At 40.9% G+C, this 22,737-nt stretch overlaps 1 protein-coding gene across 1 annotated transcript in view; it reads right to left on the bottom strand.

Moving 5' to 3' along the window:
* PRKAR2A (protein kinase cAMP-dependent type II regulatory subunit alpha) overlaps window positions 1-22,737 on the bottom strand; it is a 101,458-nt gene that overhangs the window by 70,794 nt on the left and 7,927 nt on the right. Inside the window, exon 3 of the mRNA XM_042447443.1 lies at window positions 17,056-17,091. Coding sequence (XP_042303377.1) covers window positions 17,056-17,091 — 36 coding nt within the window. The remainder of the gene's footprint in view (window positions 1-17,055; window positions 17,092-22,737) is intronic.

Raw genomic sequence — 22,737 nt, 5'->3', positions numbered from 1 at the left:
AACTCCTCAACCAGGGTGGAATCTTAATTCAGAATAGGTTCCTTGATAATCATTATTCTCCAAAATGTGCTCTAGATGACTGACCAAAGCGCATCTTGAGAACCATAGAAGAAAAAAAAGGTGGCAGCAGGTACGTTGCACTCCACCTCCCTGTCAAGTGTGGCTACTCTTGCTTCCATCAGTCCCATTGTCAGCTGTCAAGAACAAGATTCCCAAGTTAGCATAACGGTCATAGGTTAGATCAATAGAATTGAAGAAGACCAACAAGAGTCATCACATTCCCAACCCTGTGTGCTTCAGGAAATCACAAATCAAAGCATGCCCCAACAGATGACCATCCAGCCTCTGTTTAAAGACGTCCAAAGAGGGGACTCCACCACTCATCAGAGGAATGAGTGTTCCACTGTCGAACTGCTCATTACATGTCAGGAAGTTTCCTCCTCCGAATTTTTGAGCTGAAATCTATTTTTCCTGGAGCTTCTATTGCAACCATGTGTTTCCAGGTCAATGTTTCTCTTGAGCAGAAGAAAAACAGCTAGCCTCACCTCCTCAAATATGACAACCCCTTGAAATATTTTCACAGGGCTATCATATCACCCTCTTAACCTTCTCTTCTCTCCAGGCGAAACATGCTTCTAGCTCTCTGAGTCTTTTCCTCACAGGCCATGGTTTTCCCAGACCCTTCACCCATGTTAGTTGTCCTCCTTTGGACACACTCCATTTGTCACCACAGCCTTTTTAAATATGTGGTGGCCCATAACTGGACACAATATCTCCAAGTGGTGGCCTGACCAAGAGCAGAATAGATGTCCAATAATAATAATAATATTATAATAATAATTTTATTTTGTATACCACTTTTCCTCCAGATCAAAGCGGTGTCAAAACTACAAGCTACAAATGTCACATGCCTATGAGCACAAAGCAATACATATACATCAATAGTGCATCAGCGCAATCCTCATACAATTCCAACAAAAATCCTGCAAAACCATGTACAAAGCAGTCAAGCCATCAGTTGAAGGCTTGTTGTCCGCCAGGCCTGCCTGTCTCCCCCTCAATGATGGTGGATCGAAGAGGGCTTCTTAATGGCCTTTTTCACGGTGAGCCTGTTTGTGTTGCTGGCCCTGCCTCTCTCCCCCTCAAGATGGTTGGTCGTGAAGGAGGGCTCTTGTTCTTTTGCAGATGGAGGTCTGTGTTGTTGCTGGCCTGCCTCTCTCCCCCTCAAGATGGGTGATGCGGAAGGAGGCGACTTTGTCTGTTGCAGCCAAGGTCCTATTGTTCTGCCGCCTTGCTCTCTCTCCCCCTCAAGATGTGGGGTCGGAAGGAGGGCTTCTTGTTCTTTGGCAGGCAGAGGTCCTGTTGGTTGCTGGCCTGCCTCTCTCGCCTCCTCAAGATGTGGCCGAGGAACTATTTACTTCCCGTATCTAGACCACTATACTTCTATTATGCAGCACTAAAATCCTCATTGGCCTCTCTTACTGCAGCCATCACATTGTTGACTGATGTGGTCTACTTGGACCCTCCTAGGAGGCGGTGTTACACACCGCCATGAAAGTAACGGACTCAGTCCGTATTAGGGTTAGGAAGGTGCGGTGCTTCCGCACCCCCCAACCCTGTACTGACTGAGTCCCTACAAAATGGCGGCCCCCTTCCCATGGGGGCTGGCCATGACGTGTCAACGACCCCCTCTGTAACGGGTCGCATGGGGGGGGGGGGGGGCGCGGACGTGACGTCGACGTCCGCGCACAGGGCTGCTTAGTGTGGCCCTTTCCGCGGACCGAGGAGGAGCTCCTTTCAGAGCTCCTTCCTGGTTTGCGGCGCCAGCTTTGCCTTTGCTGGGGCGCAGCCTTCAGACGCTGCGACCAGCGAAGCAAGGGAGAAAAGGGGCCAACGAGCCCTTTCTCCCCTGTTTTTCTCCTCCTCCACGGTTCCGCGGGGTGTCCCTTGGGCTTGAAAAGCCCTAAGGCATCCCTTTTTCCTTCAGGCTGCTGGAAGCGGCGTTTTTGCCGCTTCCCTAGGCAGCCTGAAAAGCCGGCGATCGGGGCCTCGTCGCCTGCCGTTCTGGCAGCTGAGGCCCCGATGACACCGGGAAAGGGGCGAGTACAGCCCCACCCCAAATAGGCGGTCTGTAACCCGCCCTTGATCCCTTTCACATGAGTTTGATTCATCCAGTGTTGCCCATCCATGTATCTCTGCTTTCATTTTCCATTCCCATTTAGTGCAGTACCTTGACATTGCCCCTGCTGTTAAGTTCATGTTGTTTTAGCTTTGGCCCAGCTTTCTAGTCTATTTAGATCATATTTTGAATTTTGATCCTGTCTCTGGGGTGTTTAGTTTATTCCATCCTATTTTGTGTCGTCTTCTGCAACATTTGATAAGTATGCCCCCAATTCTGTCATGCCAAGGAGGCACTTCCGCTTAAATTTCTCTTAGGAGCTAAACTGATGTAGTTCAATTTGTTTTTGAATTTTACCATTCACTAACTAAGAAGGAATGGCCATGTTGGGAAAAAGAACTCACCCCACTCCCTTGAGAGGTTCTTCCTTCAACTCTTAATATAGTTGTGGTGGCATTCCTCATGGCACCATTGTTATGGGGCAGTAGCATAAATAGGGGAAAGTAGCTGTTTGTTTTTCGTTCTTTTTTTTCTTTACTGCAAACAGTGTTTTTGGTGATCTGTAGCACATTCATTGGTGTGAACTGTTTCTTTCTCAGAAGATAACCTGAAGAGTTTAAGATCCTAACCAGTGTAGTTTTGATTGTTTTATAGTAGGCTTTACAAAATTAGTCTAATGGTTAGCCTGGGAAATTTGTCAAATGGTACCCTGGCTATTTTCTTCATGAAGGTTGAAGCCAGTAATAATTGCCCTGCAGAAAATCCTTGGTAACAATAGCTACATTACGAGAGAACTTGCTCCTGACATTCTGAACACAAGGTTAATTGGTGCATTTAAAATGAAGTGGAGTGAGACGTGAACATTGCGTCTTGTTATTTTTGTTTCTGCATGTGTGGACAAGCTTTACTTGTTTCAGCTTGGAACTCTTCTAGATAGCACATGGTGGTCGTGCTTTCAGCATTAGACACTTTCGTCAAACTCAAAGTCAAGTATTAACCATCTGACTGAAAAATATGTTAAGTAGTGAGTGGAGAACATTGTAATGATCTCTGTTGAATATAAGTGTTACCTATTGGCATTTTTTTTGAAGAAACACTGAAATCTCTTTAATTGATGGCTTCGGGCTAGTGGATGCAGTATGCTTAAAATAAAGACTTTTATGAGAAATCTAAAATACTGTGATGTGTTGTTGTTGTGTTGTTTGTTGTTGTTTTGTTGTGGGTGCCTGTCAGTCTTTCAAACTGGCAGTTTTCATCAGAGGAACTTGCCATTGGTCCTCTCTGAGCTGAGGTGCTGTGACCTGCCTGAAGGTGACCCAGTGGGTTTCATGCCTGTGTTTTTTCCGCAGAGTCATAGTCTATGGCTAAAATTACTATCAACCATTCTAATGTGCTCTCAGTGTAACCACATTTGTAAGCTGCTGTTGACTATCCTCCTGAAGTTATGGACAAAGTGTACAATGACACATTTTTAAAAGAGGCTGATTGCCCAACTGCAACCCAGACCCACATTATTTATTGCAAAGTGCCGTTCCCCTCTGGCTTTTTCTAGTAAACTCTGGCAAGCCCCGAGCTAGGGCAACGGCTCAATTCATGTGCCCTCTGAGTCCACCTCTTGCGCACGCGTGCTCATAGCTCGTCGCCATCACTGATCTACATGTCGCCTTCTCTCCTCTGCTTTCTACATCCCTGCCACTTTTCCTGTTATTACTGTCCTTTTTCCGCAGTGAGTTGTGCCTTCTCATGAATGTGCCAAAAGTAATGACCCTTAGTTGTTAATCATCTTGGCTTCTGCTGGAGAGTTTCTGGGCTTTGGATCTGCTCAAGGACCATTTTTGGCTGTCCATGGTATCCCCAGCACTCTTCTTCTCGCAGGCACCACATGTCAAATGAATTGCGTTTCATTTTATCTGCGTTCCTTAATTGTCTGGTGCTGTGCATCTATAAATGATGAAATAGGAAATGCTGTGGTTTGGACGCTCTGACTGTTCGTGCTTAGTTGTATATCTTTGCTGTTTTAATAACTTTTTCTATCTGCCCTCTTGTCTCATTCTGCTGTACTTCTGATTTCTTTTACTGTGGTTCTCCATTCTGATCATGTTTGATTCATGTGATGAATGACCGTTACCGTTGCTGTTCCGCCAATGTGCCTGAGGTTGAATCTGCTTAGATCCTTCATTGTCATTTTTTTTATTTTCTTATGTCCATCATTAAGCCTGCCTTGGTACTTTCTTCGTCGGTTATCTTCCTTAGTAGTTATTCTAGGTCTGTGGTGTTTATCTGGCTTGTAGTTATGGTGTCATCTCCATATCTTAGATTGTTGAGATTTCCCTTCATCCTGTTTTCACTCCTCCTCCTCCTGGTGTCCATACGCCGCTCCTCTTGTTATAATTATTTTCACCCAGTATAATTGAACAGGTAAGGTGAAGGATACAGCCCTTGACTGAACCGACCCCCTGTTTTCTGCTGTGCTTTCGTATCTAACAGTAGCTGCTTCTGGTCTGAAGTACCTATCAGATGCAGTGGCACTTCCATTTGTTTTTAGGATATCCCATAGTCTTTCTCATCGATGAGTTGATGTGTCTATGAAAACACACACTGATTTTTCTCTTTAAATTTCCTTGTTTGTGTTTCAACATCAACCAGTGTATTTTATTTGTTTATATTTATTATTTATTTCTAATTGTTGCTGCCTGTTCTCCCTGGAAAAAAAAGGACCCAGGCCAGCTCACAGATAAAAATGTTTGCAACATTGTCCTTATTTCACCCCCCCCCCCCGTCGCTCTCCTTGTCCTGAATCCTGCTTTCCCCTCTGGGAATTCATCTCTCCATGTAGGATGGAGTCTGTGCTGCAAGAAGTATGAGCCTGAACTTGTGCTTGTGTGAGATTAGTGCTAGGGTCCTATTAGTTGCTGCAGCCTTTTTTGTGTCTCCGTTTTTGTAGATGGGGGATTTTGTATTTGTCATTTCCAATCTTTGTGGCCCACCTATTTGTTTTCCATATTGGTTGACATATCATGGTTTGCACTGGAGTTGGATTCTGTCAGGTGGATTGTGTAAGCAGTTTTGATTGGAATATGAATCTGTTTTTCTTGGTTCATTATTTTCCTCCTATGTCTCTTATTCAAGATGACGTAATCTTATAGCATACATAGCATTAAAATAAGATTTATAGATTCTCCTAATTCTGTTTTTTTTTCATTTTATGCTTGTATGTAGAGTGGAGCTATTGAAGCTGAAGACAATCTGTATGGGACCCAAGTGCTCAGTTTGTGTTTGGGAGGGGGATCTGAAAATGCAATATAGGTTTGGGACCTTTGTTGAAAGCTTGAAGGGATGTGGCATTTGTTTTTTTTCTTTCTAGAAATCTGAACCATCCATTGAGGACATTGGTGACTCAATTTAGAAATGGGGAAAAGTTGTCCAAAGATTAGATTTACTAGGAATTCATTTTGAAACGTTCCCCCCTTCTGTGGAAGGAAGGTCTTTGGGAGTGGACATTGAGTCCCCCCTCATGAGTGTATGTGTATATGCCTAACTCCATTGTAATATTTAAAGTAATGTTTTAGCAATGTGAGGGATGTGCTTTATATTAGCAATGGTGCTACACATTTTTACTTTCCAAGTGGGTTTTTATAAAACTTTTAGAGATTGAAAAGTAAAAATAGTGCCCTTTATTGTATTTATTTATTTATGCTGAAAAGCTTCTCTTCTTTCCTCCTGTCTTCTTCCCTGTCTGTTTGCTTTCACAACATTATTTTACTAGTAACAACCATCTGTGACATTTGAAAAATTCTGGCACAGTGTTAAATAAGATTTAATTTCTGTACAGTGATTTGGATTTTACTAAACTATGGTATGCATCACAATATTGCAGGCTTAATCAAAACAAATGTTACTTTTTCTGTATTTAATATCCACTGCATTGTATTTTTGTTTGAACTACTTTAAAGTATCCGCTAAGGAAAACTCTGGTGTGTATCAAGACTTAGGATTTGATTTTTAGTGTTTTTCTGTGTTACTTCCAAAAAGGGTAATTCTGACCCACTGCGTAACCTTGTCTGGTTCTCAGTTATTCATAACTGAGAAGATGGTGACATACACAGAGGGAGTTAGAAGTTGCAGAAAACCAGTATACTATTATTAGTGTTCTAAGGCATAGTGTGCTAATTCTGGGGTTTGATTTGCACAGTTTGTAGTACTCTGGTGTGGTATAAACCAGAGCACATGTTGCCCTATGATACAGAAAACTCTCTTGACCATTAGCAAGGTTTAGAGTCCACTATTTTCAGGGTATGCTTCCCCCCCCCCTTTCTGTTCTCTAGCACGGTTTGGCTTTATGGGAGGGATGCATTCTGTGTGTAATTCCGAGGTAATGCTATACCGTAAATCCAATTTATTTATTTTTTGTAATTTTCTTCTTACATTTTGTACTTTGCTGTATCACTTCAGTTTAAGACAGCCCCAAACTGTAGTGTAGTTCATCCTTTTAACCAAAATATATAAGAGTGATTGTTTAAAGGGCAGATGAACTATATATAAAACAGAATTAGTACTACAAACTGAGTTCTTTTGCATTGTAAGGCCAAAGGTTTTATTTTGCTTGTGAGACGACATTCATCATGCTTTTAAGACAGTCCCATGTTAGCAGAGATAAGGAAATATACCTTCTCTTCTCCAGAAAGCGATGGTGATGAATCACTTAGCGTTCAAAAGCCTGAACCATTTGTATATTTTCAACTAGTGACTGGTATGCTTACAATCGGCCGAAAAGCAGTGTATCATTTGTATTAAAGCTGCACTGGTCTGCCAGGACTGTGCTTTTCAAATGTCCATTGTAACCTGACATAAGATCTCTTTGTGTTAAAAGCTGAACTGTGTTGCAGTTCTTAAAGGTAAAAGGTTAAGAGTATGTCCCCCGTTGACAAGTTGTGCAAGTTGTGGTCCTGACCATAGCGGTGGTGCTCATCTCCATTACTGAGCCAAAGAACCCAGCGTTGTGGAAAAACTACTCTGTTCACTAAGTGCTCAAGCTGTGATGGTGCACAGACACTGTTTTACCTTCCCACTGGGAGTGGTAACCTATTTATCTTCTTGCATTTCCATGACTTTCAAAACTGCTAGTTGGCAGAAGCCTGGGACTTGTGATGGGAGCTCATGCATCATGTGGCACCTGGGCCTCAAACTGCCCAACCTTGCCAACCTTGCAGTCAACAGAGTCATGCGATTCTAACCACTTGATTCCACCGATCATCCCATAGTGTGCTCACTACCAGAGGTGAATTTCCTCGAACACAACATTTGTACATTTGGGAAAGGGTAAAATGTAAGATCAATACTTCTTGTTCCTTCATTGGCCTTAATCCAGCAATACAGTCCTTCCACCACAATTCTGTTTCTCTTCTTACACCTGCAAGATTTCCTGGTAAATGAGCAGGAAAGGATCAGGTAATACAGTTTTGAACTGCATTCTATTTGGAAGCTGGGTTAGCTGTTCCATGGAGGGGCAATTTCATGACTGAGATTTTGGTGGGATTAGGCCCAGATCAGTAGTTTTGGAGCGTCCATGAAAGCCACACTGCAGTTTGTTCACAGTCACAATTTTGTTCTAATGCCAGAAAGGAGCAGCACTGGTCCAATTGGGGATGAGTTTGCTAGCTCCGAGTTTTGACACATTCAATTGTTTCAGTGACCAGGGATCAGCATGCTAACTGGCATATTTCCCTGCATGTACATTACTGATTTGCATGAGTATTTCTTTGGGATTGGTTGTTGCAACTAGTATGAATATACTAGTCTTTGTGTACCCGCAAATGTGAATGAACGACAGCTCTTTTTATACAATGTTACAGTTTTGAAATGAAGAACCTTTAAGAATATTAAATTGCCTTTTCCCAATTCTTACAACCTCCTGATCAGTTTTTATACTGGTTAACGGTTTTACAGTTGGCCCTCCATATCCAGAGATTCAACCATCCAGGCTTGAAAGTGTATCTGTCTTATGTGTATGTGCCTTCAAGTCACCTGTTAACTTATGGTGACCCCATAAATTTCTTAAGCTTTTTTTTTCCTTAGGAGACTCAAGAGACTATTTTGCCAGTTCCTTCCTCTGAAATATAGCCTACAGCACCTGGTATACAATGGTAGACTCCCATTCAAGTACTAACCAGGGCTGATCCTATTTAACTTCCAAGATCAGAAGGGATCTGGTGTCTTTACGTATTGGATAAATTCATTGAAAGACAAACAGGAAATGTATGGACATTCTATTCAACTCTCATTGGCATATTTGATACCATTATAACCATGCCATCATTCTGGCACAGTTAGCTGGCATGCTAAGTCAGTGATTCCTTATACTTACAAAACAAGTTGCAGAAAGTGATATTGGGTAGCTATCCTCTGATGTCTTGGGTTTTGAGCTGTGATGTCTATTACTATTTAATACTATCTGAAGAATTTAAGGAGTGATCTTTAACAGATTTTGAGGCTGTCATCAATATGCAATGTCACACTGAACAGTGATGACAAGCAACTCTGTCTTCAGGTAACATCCCAGACATATGTGGCCATGCAACTCCTTGAGTAGGATTCTAATAGACTCAATGAAGGGTAACAAACTAAGTTTGACCTCTGGTGGTGAGCAGGGAAAAGGGTTATTGTAAATGGGGCTGAATTCCTCCAAAAGACATGTTGTAAATTTGGTGACATTTTAGATCTACCTCTGGTTACTGGAGGCCTAGGTGACCTCAGAAGCTTATAGTACATTTTCCCAACTTAATCCAACATTCCTGATACAATCACCCCTGGGCAGGGATACCCTAATCATAATGATCTAGATGCTGATAACCTCGACATCAGTATACTGCAATGTACGACACTGCACCAATTAAAATGCAACAATCGTTAAATATTTCCTCACAAGCACCTAAGAATTTTGAGGCACCATACTGCTCAGAATTACCAACCAAATACACTGTCTGAAGGGAAGGGAATATGTCCTGGCAGAGCCTCTAAAGAAAGGACAGTGAAACCAATGTTCTTTTGGGTTATACAGTGACACTTCCAGTATCTGTGGACTTGCCACCCACGGATTTGAGCATTCTCCGACAGCAAGCCCATGTTGTCCCCAATGGTTGCTCGTGCAGACAGGTGCATCACCATTGGAGACAAGTGCACTGACGTCCTCCCTCCCTCTCTCTCTCTCCCTTTCTTTCTTCTCTCTTCCTCCCCCCTCCAAGGCTTCTGCCTCAAGCTTGGCTTCTGGGGGCAGTTTGGAGGTGGAGGCTGGAGCCTTGTCAGCTGGAGAGAGCCGGAGCCGTCATCGGGATTTCAGAGCCTGGAGGTTCTGTTCCAGGTGTTGGGCCTAAGGGGAGGCTCCAACACCCAAACCCCGGCCCCAACGCAGCTTCCTCCAACTGATGCGACTCCAGCCTCCATGTCCAAAGCCAAGCTTGGGGCAGTAGCCTTGGAGGGGGAGGGGAGGGAGGGAAGACATCAGTTCAGTTGTTCCTAATGGTGGCGCAGCCATATGGCTGCACTGCCATTAGGGACAATGAGACTTGAACATCCATGGATTTTGGTATCTGTGGGGGGTCTGGAACAGATCCCCACAGATACAGAAGGGCTGACTGTAGTAACTTTCTAAAAAGGCCTCAGAAATGTATCAGTAACACTTCTTTTAAAGACATGATTCAACAAATACTGCAACAACCATCTACTATATGTTTTGAGATATCGCATAAGAAAACTAGTTGGTCCAGACATAAGCTGTGCTTGACACCGCACTGCAGATTGTTATGCCTGAAGAAAACTATTCATTCTAATTCTTCTATTTCTTCCTGGCTTAAATTACAAAATAATGTTTTTAATTCTTTTGGTGAAGATCTGGTCACTGATTGCTCTCAGCCTTTTCTATTCAGACACTCACCTAGGAATTGTAAAACCACATCATTCACCTCAAACAGGCAGGAAAAACAGGAATGTCTCCCAAAAGAGTAAGGCTGTTTAAGAATCAAGAAGGAACATGTTGAATCAAATGTTTCCCTTGTGTTGTGCCCTGTTTTCCTTTTGTGTTCATGGTGACCCCATGAATTTCACAGGGCTTTCTCAGGCAAGTAATACTCAGAGGTGGTTTGCCAGTTCCTTCCTCTGAAATATAGCCTATGGCACCTGGTATTTCTTAAAGGTCTCTAAAACAAGCACTAACAAAGGCTCACCTTACTTAGCTTCCAAGATCAGTTGGGGTCTGGTACCTTTAGCGTTCAGTGGAAAACAAATTCACATTTTAGAAGACACAGATTAAAAGATAAAATTTACTTTTCTCTCTCACACACACACACATTCTTTATTCAGTAAAGATAACATTTTCAACTACACACTTAATAAAAGGCATATATTTTTAATAGGAAACTGAAATTGTCCTAAAATTTATCAGAAAAAGGCAGCCAAATTAGATGTTCAAACCACAGAAAGCAATTAGTTTGACAGCTGGGGGAGGTGGCTGCACAGCAGGAGAGAAGCACAAAAATTGAGGTTCCTGAAGATTTCTAACCATTTTAGGAGGAAGAACAGGTGCTATACATTTGCTGACAGCCTACCCTTATCTTAAATAACTGATAACTAATTATGTTAGACAGAAGGGCAAATGTGGCAGGAGTGAATACAAGCTTAGTTTATGAAATGATGCAATGTACAAATTCATACTGGTACCAAGAGCTTTATAATGCTATACTATACCTCTGTTTAAACCACTAACTACCATGATGAATATGCATAAAACAGTAATAAATCTATAGTTTTGTGTGGTTTTTGGGGGGCTATGAGGCCATGTTCTAGAAGAGTTTTTTATTGATGTTTCGCCAGCAGCTGTGGCTGGCATCTTCAGAAAATGCTGGCATGAAAGAGAGTGGGGTATATATAATGCTGGTTGAAAGGAAGTGATTTACATGTTACTGTGTATTGTTCTGTTGTTGAATGGCAAGGCCTCAGGTTGCCTATTTAATTAATGATCCATTGTCTGCTGGGTAACCCCCATCACCCTGGGTTTCACCCTGCTCCACCTGAAAGAACAAATGTTGCTACATAGTCTCTTAGGGACAATGGGTATGCTCACATCACAGAAGCCAGAATGCCTGCTTGTCATGAATGCTGCTTGATCACTCTTGATTTGCAGTGGGAGCAGCAAATCAAACCACTGAGTTTCATACCATGGTTGCCTTATGAAATATCTAAAGAAACAAACAGGACAGCCACTCAATGTAAACTCCAAAAGTGCTCAACAAATGACTACTTTGTATTAGAGGGGCTACAGAAAAAACAAAACATGAAATGACAAAATATAATTATATCATAAAACAAACATATTACACAGAATCTTTGTATACTGCCTAGGACCTATAGATTTGAATTTGAAATCTAACTGTAGAAATTTCTGAAGCACAGTTCATATGTTTCTTTTTGTCCAGCAAATGGAATGAGATTTTAAGTTTTATCATGTATTGCATAGTACAATAGCATCCAGAATCCACAAAACAGTGATGTTTTTATGGGGTCAACTGAAATATACAACATACATGTTGCAAGCTTTCAAAGCTCCACTGGCATCTTCAGCAGGCAAAGTTGTTAAAAATCTTATAGGAGAAAGGGAAAAAAATGATGTGATTCATAGGGGTGCATTTTGTCAAGATGTTATGGTTGTCATCCTTAGTTCAGTTTTTCGCCTCAAACTGGAAGTGCATTGGCATGTTTTACTTTAGCAACACCTAAAAGTTTTCCTGAAGAAAAAGCATGGAGGCTTCCTGATAAATTCAGTTTTCTCTGCCTAATAAAGAGGCTTGTAGCCTCACAAAACATGGAGACTGGCTCTCAAAGGCAGTATGTTTTTGTCTGGAATTTAAGGTAAACAAACAGAAACAGTGAAAAGGTAAAGGATAACCCCTCAAACATCGCTCACAGTTCACCTTCTGCTCTCTACTCTGAGACATACATACATTGTATGTATTCTTTATTATGTTTTTCATAGTCCCCGAAAAAGATCATAAAAATATATACATACCAAAATGAACTGGGCTTTCTCTAGTCTATAATAAATCAGCATCTATTGAACACTTAGAGATGTGTCTCCAGTTTTTCTTATGATCTGTCTAGCCACAGGCATCTTCCCTTGCCAGAGACATCTTATTCATGACAGGCCAAAGTTTCATCAAATTCCTTGATTACCGCATCATGCAAATGCACACAATGTACACAAACAACATAGAAAAGCACATATTTCTTGGTCACAAAACGGCCCGAGCATATTAGCATGCTGTGCCTACACAACAATCATCCATGGGATAGTGTTGACAGGAATTAGGACAGAGAAGTCCAGAAAACTCATAGAACATTCAAATGGGTGTTTTATTGTATGTTGCCCTGAGAGCTTTAGAGATAGGGTAGGATATAAATATTTTAATAAATAAACAGATATTGGGCAACAGCTTTCTCAAAAGAAGCAGGAAGGGAGAGTTACATTCTCATTGTGGGACAGAAAAGAAATACACATAAACATTAAGCAGTCTCCAACAGAGAACTTTTCTTTTCCTTTACAAGCTGTCATAGCAATGATAGCCCTTATTCATGACACCACCCTATTATTAGAAAGAGGCTCCTCCCTCCCCAACTGTCATCTTTCGGCCTCTGAGGGAGAGAGAAGGCTGGCCCAGTACCAGCAGGGGCTAGCCTGAAGAAGAAGAGCCCTCCCTCCGGTCCATCTGCCTTGGTCCAGGCCTCAGAGGGAGAGAAGAATGCTGGACCTGATTCCCTCCCCCCCTCACCATTCCCTTCTCCTTTTGTGTCGTGTCTTTTAGATTGTAAGCCTGTGGGCAGGGAATTGTCTGTTATCCCCTCTATTGTAAACCGCTCGGATTCCCAGTGATTGGGCGGTATATAAATAAAACCTATTATTATTATTATTATTATTATTATTATTATTATTATTACCAATATAGTCAGAATTGTTCTAATACTGTTGGGCTGCACTGAGCAATGTTAACCAGCCACATCCTGGGGCAGACAAAGATACCAGCTTGCATCGTAGCCAGCAGCTTCCCTTAGCACACCGCTTCTTAATTCCCCCAACTGCTTTATAATGTTACACCCTCACCTAGTTCAGTGTTGTAGAATAAACATGCTACCTTTCCTACTGACTTTTAACTTCTTGGGGGGGGGGTCTATTATTGAGAGCCATGTCTCAGAACTCAAAGGGCAAGGTGGCTTAAATAATTCCAGGAATATTTATTAGCACTCTTCAGCACCTAATAGGTGAATGGCTCCTTAGAGTGTGTACTTTGCCATGTCAATCCAAAGAGGAACCCATGCAAAAATGTAATGGGGAGAGGCCATCTAAACAGCAAGCACTTCCAACTGCCCTGCTATCTACATGCAAGAAACACTTAAATCTTCTCTTAAGAGTTCACACTCAGGACAGTTTTAACATCCTTAGCTCCACAAAGAACCCTGCCTATTGCTTGCAACAGAGAACAAAAGTAGAGAAGGATCACCCAGTATCCTTTCTTTTAAGTCATCCAGATCTAACTCACTTTCATTTTCCTGCTATAAATGATTTACTAATTTCAAATTTCAGAACTCTGGACTGCCAAAAACAGTATTTTCCAAGCTCTAAATTTCAAATCAAAAGGCAACCTCTGCTTCTGAAGAGCTGCAGTTAGAAAATCCAGTTCTCACTTCTGTCTTTTCCCCCCAGATTAATCAAAATTAGTATAGAGAAGATGGTTATCTTAACATAATGCATAGGTGCACATGAATGGTAACAGAAAGGCACTCTGCGGAAGTTCAGAAATACAGTAGTTTCTAAAGTTAAGAAACCCTGAAAGAATGTTATTCTGCCTATGTTCAACTGTATTTGGTATATATTAAAGGTATGGGTTTTTTTTTCCCAAACATATTACAAAATGTATTTTTTTAAAATGTGTATTTTTTCTATAGATGGAACCACAAAATCCTGAACAATAAGAAACATATTTGGCTTTGCCAGTTGAAAAGAAGACAAAAAACAAAAACAAAAATAGCTACATTTGTAAAACAAAGAATATTATCTTTTTTCCTCTAGTCTCTCTCTCTCTCTGAGGTTAAACAAACCTAAAGCATTCATTTCCACAAAAAGAAGTGAGAAAAGGAAACCAAAGCCAGAAACTGTAATGTAATGAATTGTCTTACATAATAAAAACCATCTCATTACAAAGCGTTTAGAAATAATCTTGGGCAACAGATACAAGAAAATCTTGTCTTAATTCATCATTTTAAAAGAAAATCCAGTCTGCCCGCCACATTCACAAAGGTTCAATACCCCCAAGAAAGTGAAAATAACATGGAAAAAGCCCAGGACAGAGGAAGAGGAGGAGCATGTGCACACCCTTCCTCAGTGCTCCATTCTGGGCTTTTTGTCCTGCAAGGGGGAAAGGCCAGGACGAAGGAGGAGGAAAACGTGCATACCCTTCTTGGCTGCTCCATCCTGGGCTTTTTCTCCCACGGGCGGAGGGGGGTTAAAAAGCCCAGGATGGAGGACGAGGAGTGCATGCACACCCTTCCCAGCCATTCAAACTGACAAATAATCAAATCTGTGAATGTTAAACCCGCAAATGTGGAGGGCCAACTGGACTCCACATTCCATTTTTTTCCATTTTCATTTTTTATAGGAATAGCAAGTACATTTCTATACCACTTATCAGTGAAGTAGCACTCCCTAAGCAGTTTACAATGTGTAAGTCAACTGCCCCCAACAAGCTGAGTATGCCTTTTACCAACCTACAAAAGAATGGAAGGCTGAGTGGACCTTGGAGCCTTGCCTAAGATCGAATTCACAACCTTGTGGCTGCAGTATCGGCATTTAACCTCTGGGCCACCAATAGGATTTTTTAAAAAAAAAATTCGGGGGAGGGGGGGATGCTTCAAGCAAAAAAGGTGAAAAACATTTTCCCCCAAATGTTTCATGTTTCTATTGACAATGACCAGGAGTGCTTTTGCACAGTTAAAGCTTGTGCTCCAACTGCACCCGTTCCTTGAGATGCTGGATCTGGCCTCAGTGGTACATGCCTTTGTTACATCCTGTTTGGACTGCTATAATGGGCTTTGCATGGGACTGCCTTTTGAAGAGTGTTTGGAAACTTCAGCTGGTTCAAAGAGCTGCAGCCAGGCTGTTAACTGGGGCAGGTTACAGAGACCACACAACACCCCTGTTGAAACAGCTCCATTGGCTGCCAATTTGTTTCCAGGCACAATCCAAAGTGCTGGTTATGATCTATAAAGCCCTATATGGGCCAGGCCCACGCTATTTGGCAGATCGTATCTCCCTGTATAAAGCGGCCTGGGCTTTGAGATCCTCTAGAGATCACAAGCACAGTTGGTGGGGACACTGGACTGTGGAATTCCCTTCCTAGGGAGATCATAATGGCCTCTTCCTTATTGTCCTTCCATTGGCAGGCAAAAACCTTCCTGTTCAGACAGACATTTGAAACAGAAGATTTTAAAAGGACCGAGTGGGATGTTGTTTCATTTTAAAATGTTTTATACAGTTTTATCTTTTTAATATGTATTTAATTCTTTTAATATTTATCTTTTCCAACATTGTAATAAATTAATTCCTTTTTAATGCACCTCTTTTCTATGTTTTTAATTGTATTGTTCTTTTAATATTGTGAAGCCACTCTGAGTCCCAGTGCTGGGGAAAGTGTGAGATACAAATATAATTTTATTATATATATATATATAATAGTAATAATGATATGCTTTGTTCTCCATTCCTTGTATCATCCTTGTTGCCCTTTTTTGAACCTATTCTAACTTGTCTAAATCTTTCTTAAAATGAGGTGCCCAGAACTGAATGCAGTACTCCAGATGAAGCATGACCAGCACAGAATATAGTGGAACTTTGATTTCCCTCCATTTGGAAACTATGCTTCTCTTAATGCAGGCTAAAATAGCATTTGTTTTTTTCCTACAGCATCACATTGATGGTTCATGTTCAATTTATGATCAAGAATAATGATCAAGAATAATCTCAATGTCCTTTCCCATGTAGCACTACTGTGTCAAGCATCCCTCATTCTATACCTATGCACTGGATTTTTGTGGCCTACATGTAAAATTTTGCATTTTCTCCACTGAATTTCATTTTGTTAATTTGAATTAATAAAAATGTTGAACCCTGTGGCACTCCAGCCTTTCATGACAACTCTTTGAGCACGTTTATGGATCCACCTGTTAGTTTCCCCTCATTCCTTATTTAATCAGTTTGCTAATCAAAATATAATGGAGGACCTTATCAAACGCTTTTTTGAAAGCAAGATAAATAATATCCAAAGTATTTCCACCAACAATTAGGGAAGAGTAAAAGGGAATTCATTCAGCATTTTCTCTTCTTAGTTCACATAGCAATAAGCTCTATTTTTCCATGCAGCTCAAGCAGGCCATTCTCTACAGTTAAAATAAATGTCTGAGAAAAATGTCAGCTCTCCTTAACCATGGATTTTTTTATCCACAAATTTAAGCATCGATGGCTTGTAAATATTCAGAGAATATATAAATCCCAAAAAGCAATAGGAAATACTTCATATAAGTACTTGAATAGGAAATACTTCATATAAAAAAACAGATTTGATTAAGTAGCGACAAGGCAAATTTTTGAGCAGAGTTCGATAAGATTGGGGGTTTTACATGAGTATACCAGCCAGCAGACATTTGGTTAAGATTCTATTACATTAAAATCCAACTACTAAAAGTACATTTTTAATGAAACAATTTTAAAACACGTTTTTATATCTTAAACCATGCTCAAATTTTGCCAACAGAAGAAAATGCACATTAAATAATATTTTTGTTTAACTGTTACTTGAAAATGATTCTGCATTATATCTAAATAGTAAGGAAAATCTTACCTGACACTCTTCTGTTGTATCTGTTGATAATAGGAGCTACAACAGAAACAAGAAAATAGTATAAGCTAAAGAATAAGTGCTTATTGAAATCACTAAGAACACAATTATTATACTTTGAGAACTCCGATTTTTCTGTTTCTTTCATTACAAGTCTTAATTCGTTTAACTATACATTGGAAGTCAGGTTTTTCCAAAAGCCAACTCAGGGCAGTGTCAAAATATATTTATAAGAACTGCACACATTAAAAGAAACCATGCTTAGCAACCAGACAAATGCACATTCAATTATGAGCTGCAATAGAGCAGCACTACTTGAAGTAGTGAACCACGGACTTGTGCTGGTAACTGAGTTACTGGTCACTGGTCCCAGGTGAGTTTTCAATAAAGAAAGAAATAACTATAGCCAGTGACTACAAATATGGTCCCAATTCCTGCCATATCAAAAGGAAAAAATTACCAGTGGCCCACATTGCAAAGTTTGAGATGCAGAGAATTAGGGGAATCTAAATCAGCCTTGTAAAATAAGAAAACAGAAGTTAGTACCATCAGCGATTCTTATCCACAGGTTTTTTATCCACGAATTCAAGCATCCACGGTTTGAAAATATTCCAGAAAAAATTTTCCAAATAGCAACCCTTGATTTTGTCATTTCATATATAAGAGACACCATTATGCCATTGTATTTAATGGGACTTGAGCACCCATGGATTTTGTTATCCACGGAGGGTCCTGCAACCAAACCCCAGGGGATACCGAGGATCTACTGTACCTTGCAGACTGTTTTACTGGCCTCCTGGGGAAGAGGATTGGAGAACCACATTTTTTGATGGTGCAAAGACATTTTTATTCAAGTAGGCATTTAATATATAATCACATCAGGGAGGCCTTTATACTGAGTGTGTGCTCAAGTTTTCTTTTTTACCTCTGTATGTTTTAATGCCATTTTATACTGTTTTCAGCTAACTGTTAATTGTGGTTTTTTTTAATTGTTGTTATTATATTTTATTTTTTATTGCAAAATCTTTTTAAATGATTTTTGTCTGAGAGCTGCCTTGGGTCTCTTTCTGGGATAAAGGCGACATAGAAATGAAATAAATGATTTTTTTCCCCAATAGCTGATTTGGTAGTCAAATCTACCCATTTTTTAAAAAAAGACAACAAATGACTAGAAGAATATTTCTCATTTTCCAAAACTATTTTACACATAAATGAAATGAGAAGAACTACTCAGGAGGTCTCTGGAGGCACAATTCTCCCTTTTTGACTGAATTTCATTCCAGCAATGAACAGGTAGGGTTGGGGGGAGGGAGGGAGGGAGTGATTCCATGGGCCTCACTGGCCACATAACATCTATTCCTGGTTTATCATTATGTTCACACTGGTCTGTGTGATGCCACTAATCTAAATATCTTGAAAATATGCAAGACAACCTTTAAAAGAAATACCTCTAAATCAGTTTTATTTAATGATTTGTTAACCATGACATGTTTGCAAATAAGAATTATTGTTAAACAAGACAAACCAAATCCATTGTTCAGTATTCTTAAGTGTTCATTTAACTTATAGGAAAACATTTCCATCAGATCTTATCATGCAATCTGAGTAAAATTACCCCCTAAACAGGGAACCAAGGGACTAGAGTGCAAGGAATAAAAACACTTCAGTAGCTGTCACCCTCAAATTTCATCATCAGATCCCCCTTCTGATTTTATATACTGTCCCTCAGTTTATTTAGAGAAGGGCATGGTGTGCACAACACATTGTATCAGAAGTCTTCTCAACTTATGAGATGCCCTCTTGATGTTCATTCATAGGGTGAGTCAGCATAGCCCAAAGCATTCCTACACTTTTTCATAGTTCTATTGTGCAGCTGTGGGAAGTGCCAGAGACTTCAGAAAAGGATGTGAACATGAATATCACTTCAACTCACCATGCCATTACTTTTTCAGTCTTGGCTCATTCCTTCCCTGCCCCCCACCCCCCACACCCAATAAAACTACATTACCCTACATAGTCTGCATGATTAGCAACTATTAATTCATCAATGAAGACAGGTCATATTAAAGTATATCATAAACATTTCGGAACTGAAATACATTTAAGCAACAGACAAAACTTAGTCTATTGCCTTGTTCTCTACCTGGAGAATTCCATTCAATTAAAAGATGTTTGTTTTCGTAGTGACATGGAGTTTATTGATAATGATAGTTACCCACCCACCCTCCCCTTCCTGGCATCTTCCCCCTGGTGCTGGGGCCTGTAATCAACCCTGGCAGCCATCAAGACTCACTTTCCCAGCAGTACTCAGGGTCTGGCGTGAACATGCCCTGCCCCCTCTGCCGCAGCCAATGGCTGTGCGATATGTCAATTGGCTGCAGCAGGGTGGGGCCACTGGAAACAATGGCACTTGATTATTTGCAAATTTTCAAATTCGGGGGGGGGGGCAGAACTCATCCCCCGCAAATCTGGAGAGACCACTGTACAAGCACGTAGAACTCCAATTTGCAGTTCTATACATTGTACATTGCTACTGGAGTGTGACTTACTTGCAACATTGATGCAGAAGTGGCAGATGAACAATACAAGCAAGGATATATGCTTATGTTCCTACCTACCTCTCTTATTGCTTACTCTCTGGTTGAGCCAACTACATGCAAAAGAGAGGCACAAGGGGATATTGGACTGCATGATTTCATACTAAGAACTTAGTTGTAGCGCACTTCCAAAAAAGAAAAAATGTTGACTACCACTGATATAGACACAGAAACAAAAGGTGATGGGTGTGGCAAACATCCTATTGCTATGCTTTAAGACAGGCATATCTCCATAAAGAAGAGTAAACTAGATGGCCTTTAAGAAACATCCCCAGTATGTATTTATTTAATCGAAATACACTCTGCCTTCTCCCAGCACAGGTCTAAAAATCCAATAATATTTTAAATCCTTTCAGCAAGCAATCTTATTTAAAACCTATTAATTTAAAACTGTCTAAAACATATTTAAACACAGTACAAGGTAATAAATGCACAACACATTCTATTTTAAAAATCCTCCTGCCACAAAGACTTATAAAGACCTGTCTAAACATAAAAGTCTTTGCCTTCTGGTGGAAAGAGAGCAGAAGAGAACTAACCAACTCTTTCATGGGAAGGAATTCCAGTCTGGAAGCAGCCACCAAGAAGGTTCTCTCCCATGTCCTGATCAAACATGGAATCAAAAAGATGTTTTCTGAAGATTCTAAAATGATACATGCATCCTAAGAATCCGGAAGCTGCACCAAAGCTGCACTCCAGTGCTTAGGAATGGCGTGTGGCTTTGGTGCGACCTCCAGACTCTTAGGACCCACGCATCATTTAAATAGCATACCTCCAAAGAGACCTGAAGCAGCTTTATTTTGGCAGTCTGTAACAGGCCTATGATATCAATGATGAAGGTAATTTCCAAAACTAAGTTCTTAATTATGACATGACTAGGCCATATCATGGCAAGCTCCTTCAGGCAATATTAAAGACAGCCCAGTCCAAATTCTCTCCTGAAACATGCTGCTCCACCCTGAACCTCTCTTTTTTATCTCATTTCCCCCTTGTACTAGAACCTCAGTATAGAACGAGACATGGAAAATTCAGTCAATTTTGCTTTGAAAGCAAGACTTAAAAAACATAAAGGACAATCCAAAATAAAGGTAACTGCTATGGTTCATACTGTCAAGAGGTTTTTTTAAAATGTTTTACATCTCTTCCTATAGAAACTAATCAAATTCCATGAAGGATTGTGCACATATGCAATGTAATCTACAGTTCCTCTTCAGAATATGCCCCACAAGAGGAAAGGAGAGATGGAAAAAACTGAACACAACTGCTTCATTTTCTGAACTACCACACGTCCAGCATGCCACAGGCTTCCCTAAATAGCAGAGAGTCGGAATTGCAAAAAGGTCCATTAATAGAAGCCAGAGCAAAGAAAGAAAGAAAGAAGCAATTAAAAGGCAAAAGGGAAACCTATTACTGCACTCAGGATGTGAAGATCTATCCTAGATATTCCACCTTTCCACATACTAAGAAAGAAACTGCAGTCAGTCTCAAGGATTATGAGTGCCATCTACAATATATATATATATACATGCTCTTCCCCTCTGCAAAGACCTCAGTGCAAAGACTGGGGGACTGAAGTGAAGAGCCCTATCTCCCTACCACTCACACCAGAAACAGAGGGTGCATCCACACTGGAGAAATAACCTGGTTTGGCACTCCTTTAACTCTTTCTGGCTCAAGGCCCTGGAATTCTGGAAGTTGGAGTATGTGCTCTGCTCTGCTCTGGGCCCACAAGAAACTCCAACTCCCAGAATTCCATAGCCTTGAGCCAGAAAGAGTTAAAAGAGTGCCAAACTGGGTTATTTCTCCAGTGTGGATGCAGCAACAGTGTGAGGCTCCTTAAAGCCGCTCCCAAAGCCACCCACTCAGGACTCAGGGATTCCCTTGTTTGCTTCTTGCTATCTCAGCTCCTCCCCTGCAAGATAAGAAAGCATTCATTCATTCATGTCTCCAGGAAGCCAAAAAAAGGCTATTATGCACACCGCATGTCAATTTGGAGCACCGCGCCACATGTAGGGGCTGTGCTGTTCCTCACGACTGCAGTGGGATTAAGATCCCACACGTTACAAAAATGAGAGGCAGGCAGGGAAAGAAAGAGCACACGGGGGAGTGGGAGTAAAAGCCACACAGGAGGACACTCAAGGAAAGAAGAAGGGATTGTCCCTCTGGACTGAATCTAGCATGTGGAGCAATAAGGGACAGAGGCACAAAGCAGCCATCCTGACTGTGCTTTTTCTCACCCTACAGACAACAAGGTCAGGCCTCCTGCTCCCTGCGCAAAGGAGCCCCTCACAAAGCCCCTCGGCTCCTGCAGTTCTTTCTCCACATGGTTTCATTGGTGCAAATACACATGCACACACACACAGCCTTCATTCCACCACTGAATAAACAACCCCTCAAGAGGGTAAGGAGCCCAGAAACATGCATTTAAAAAAAAACAACCCTACAACTAGATATATATATATATACACACACACAAACACACACACGTTCTATTGTAGAATCCACATCAAGTGCAAAAACATCCAATTTGTTTTTTAATTACAGCTAGAGAACTAAATCCAGCTCTTATTGCTTTTCCTCAACCTTTCTGAATGAACTGTCTCATATACCAGCATTTATTTATAGAGTGTTCTAGGATTTGCATATGTGTGTGTATATGTGTGTGTGTGTGTGTATTTCATTATGGGAATTGCATCAAAGACAAAACATGCAATTTAAAAAAAAACTACAGCTAGAGAAGTAAGCCCACATGTCATTGCTTTTCCTCAACCTTTCTGAATGAACTGTCATATATGTATTAGGATTTATTTCTTAAGCACTGTGGGATTTGTGTGTGTTATATTTCCTTGTGAGAGTCACGTGGAGCCCAAAACCAGGCAATGAAAAAAGAAGCCCTTTAGCTAGAGCCCTGGAAGACCCAGCTCTCTCTCTCTCTCTGCTTGCTTCTTTCTCCTCAGCCTCTGCGAATGGCTAGCCTTTCCTTCTGGGGAGCTGCTGCAGGGTTAGCCAATGTGCAGAGAGCCCCATGAAGGAGGCCAAACCCATGCCATCTTTCGACAAGGGCTAGGGCTGGAGAATCCTTTCTTTC

Source organism: Sceloporus undulatus, chromosome 2 (assembly GCF_019175285.1).
Source record: "Sceloporus undulatus isolate JIND9_A2432 ecotype Alabama chromosome 2, SceUnd_v1.1, whole genome shotgun sequence".
Lineage (NCBI taxonomy): Eukaryota > Metazoa > Chordata > Lepidosauria > Squamata > Phrynosomatidae > Sceloporus > Sceloporus undulatus.
The sequence above is the reverse complement of the archived record's forward strand: the minus strand, read 5'-3'. Positions and strand labels throughout refer to the sequence as shown.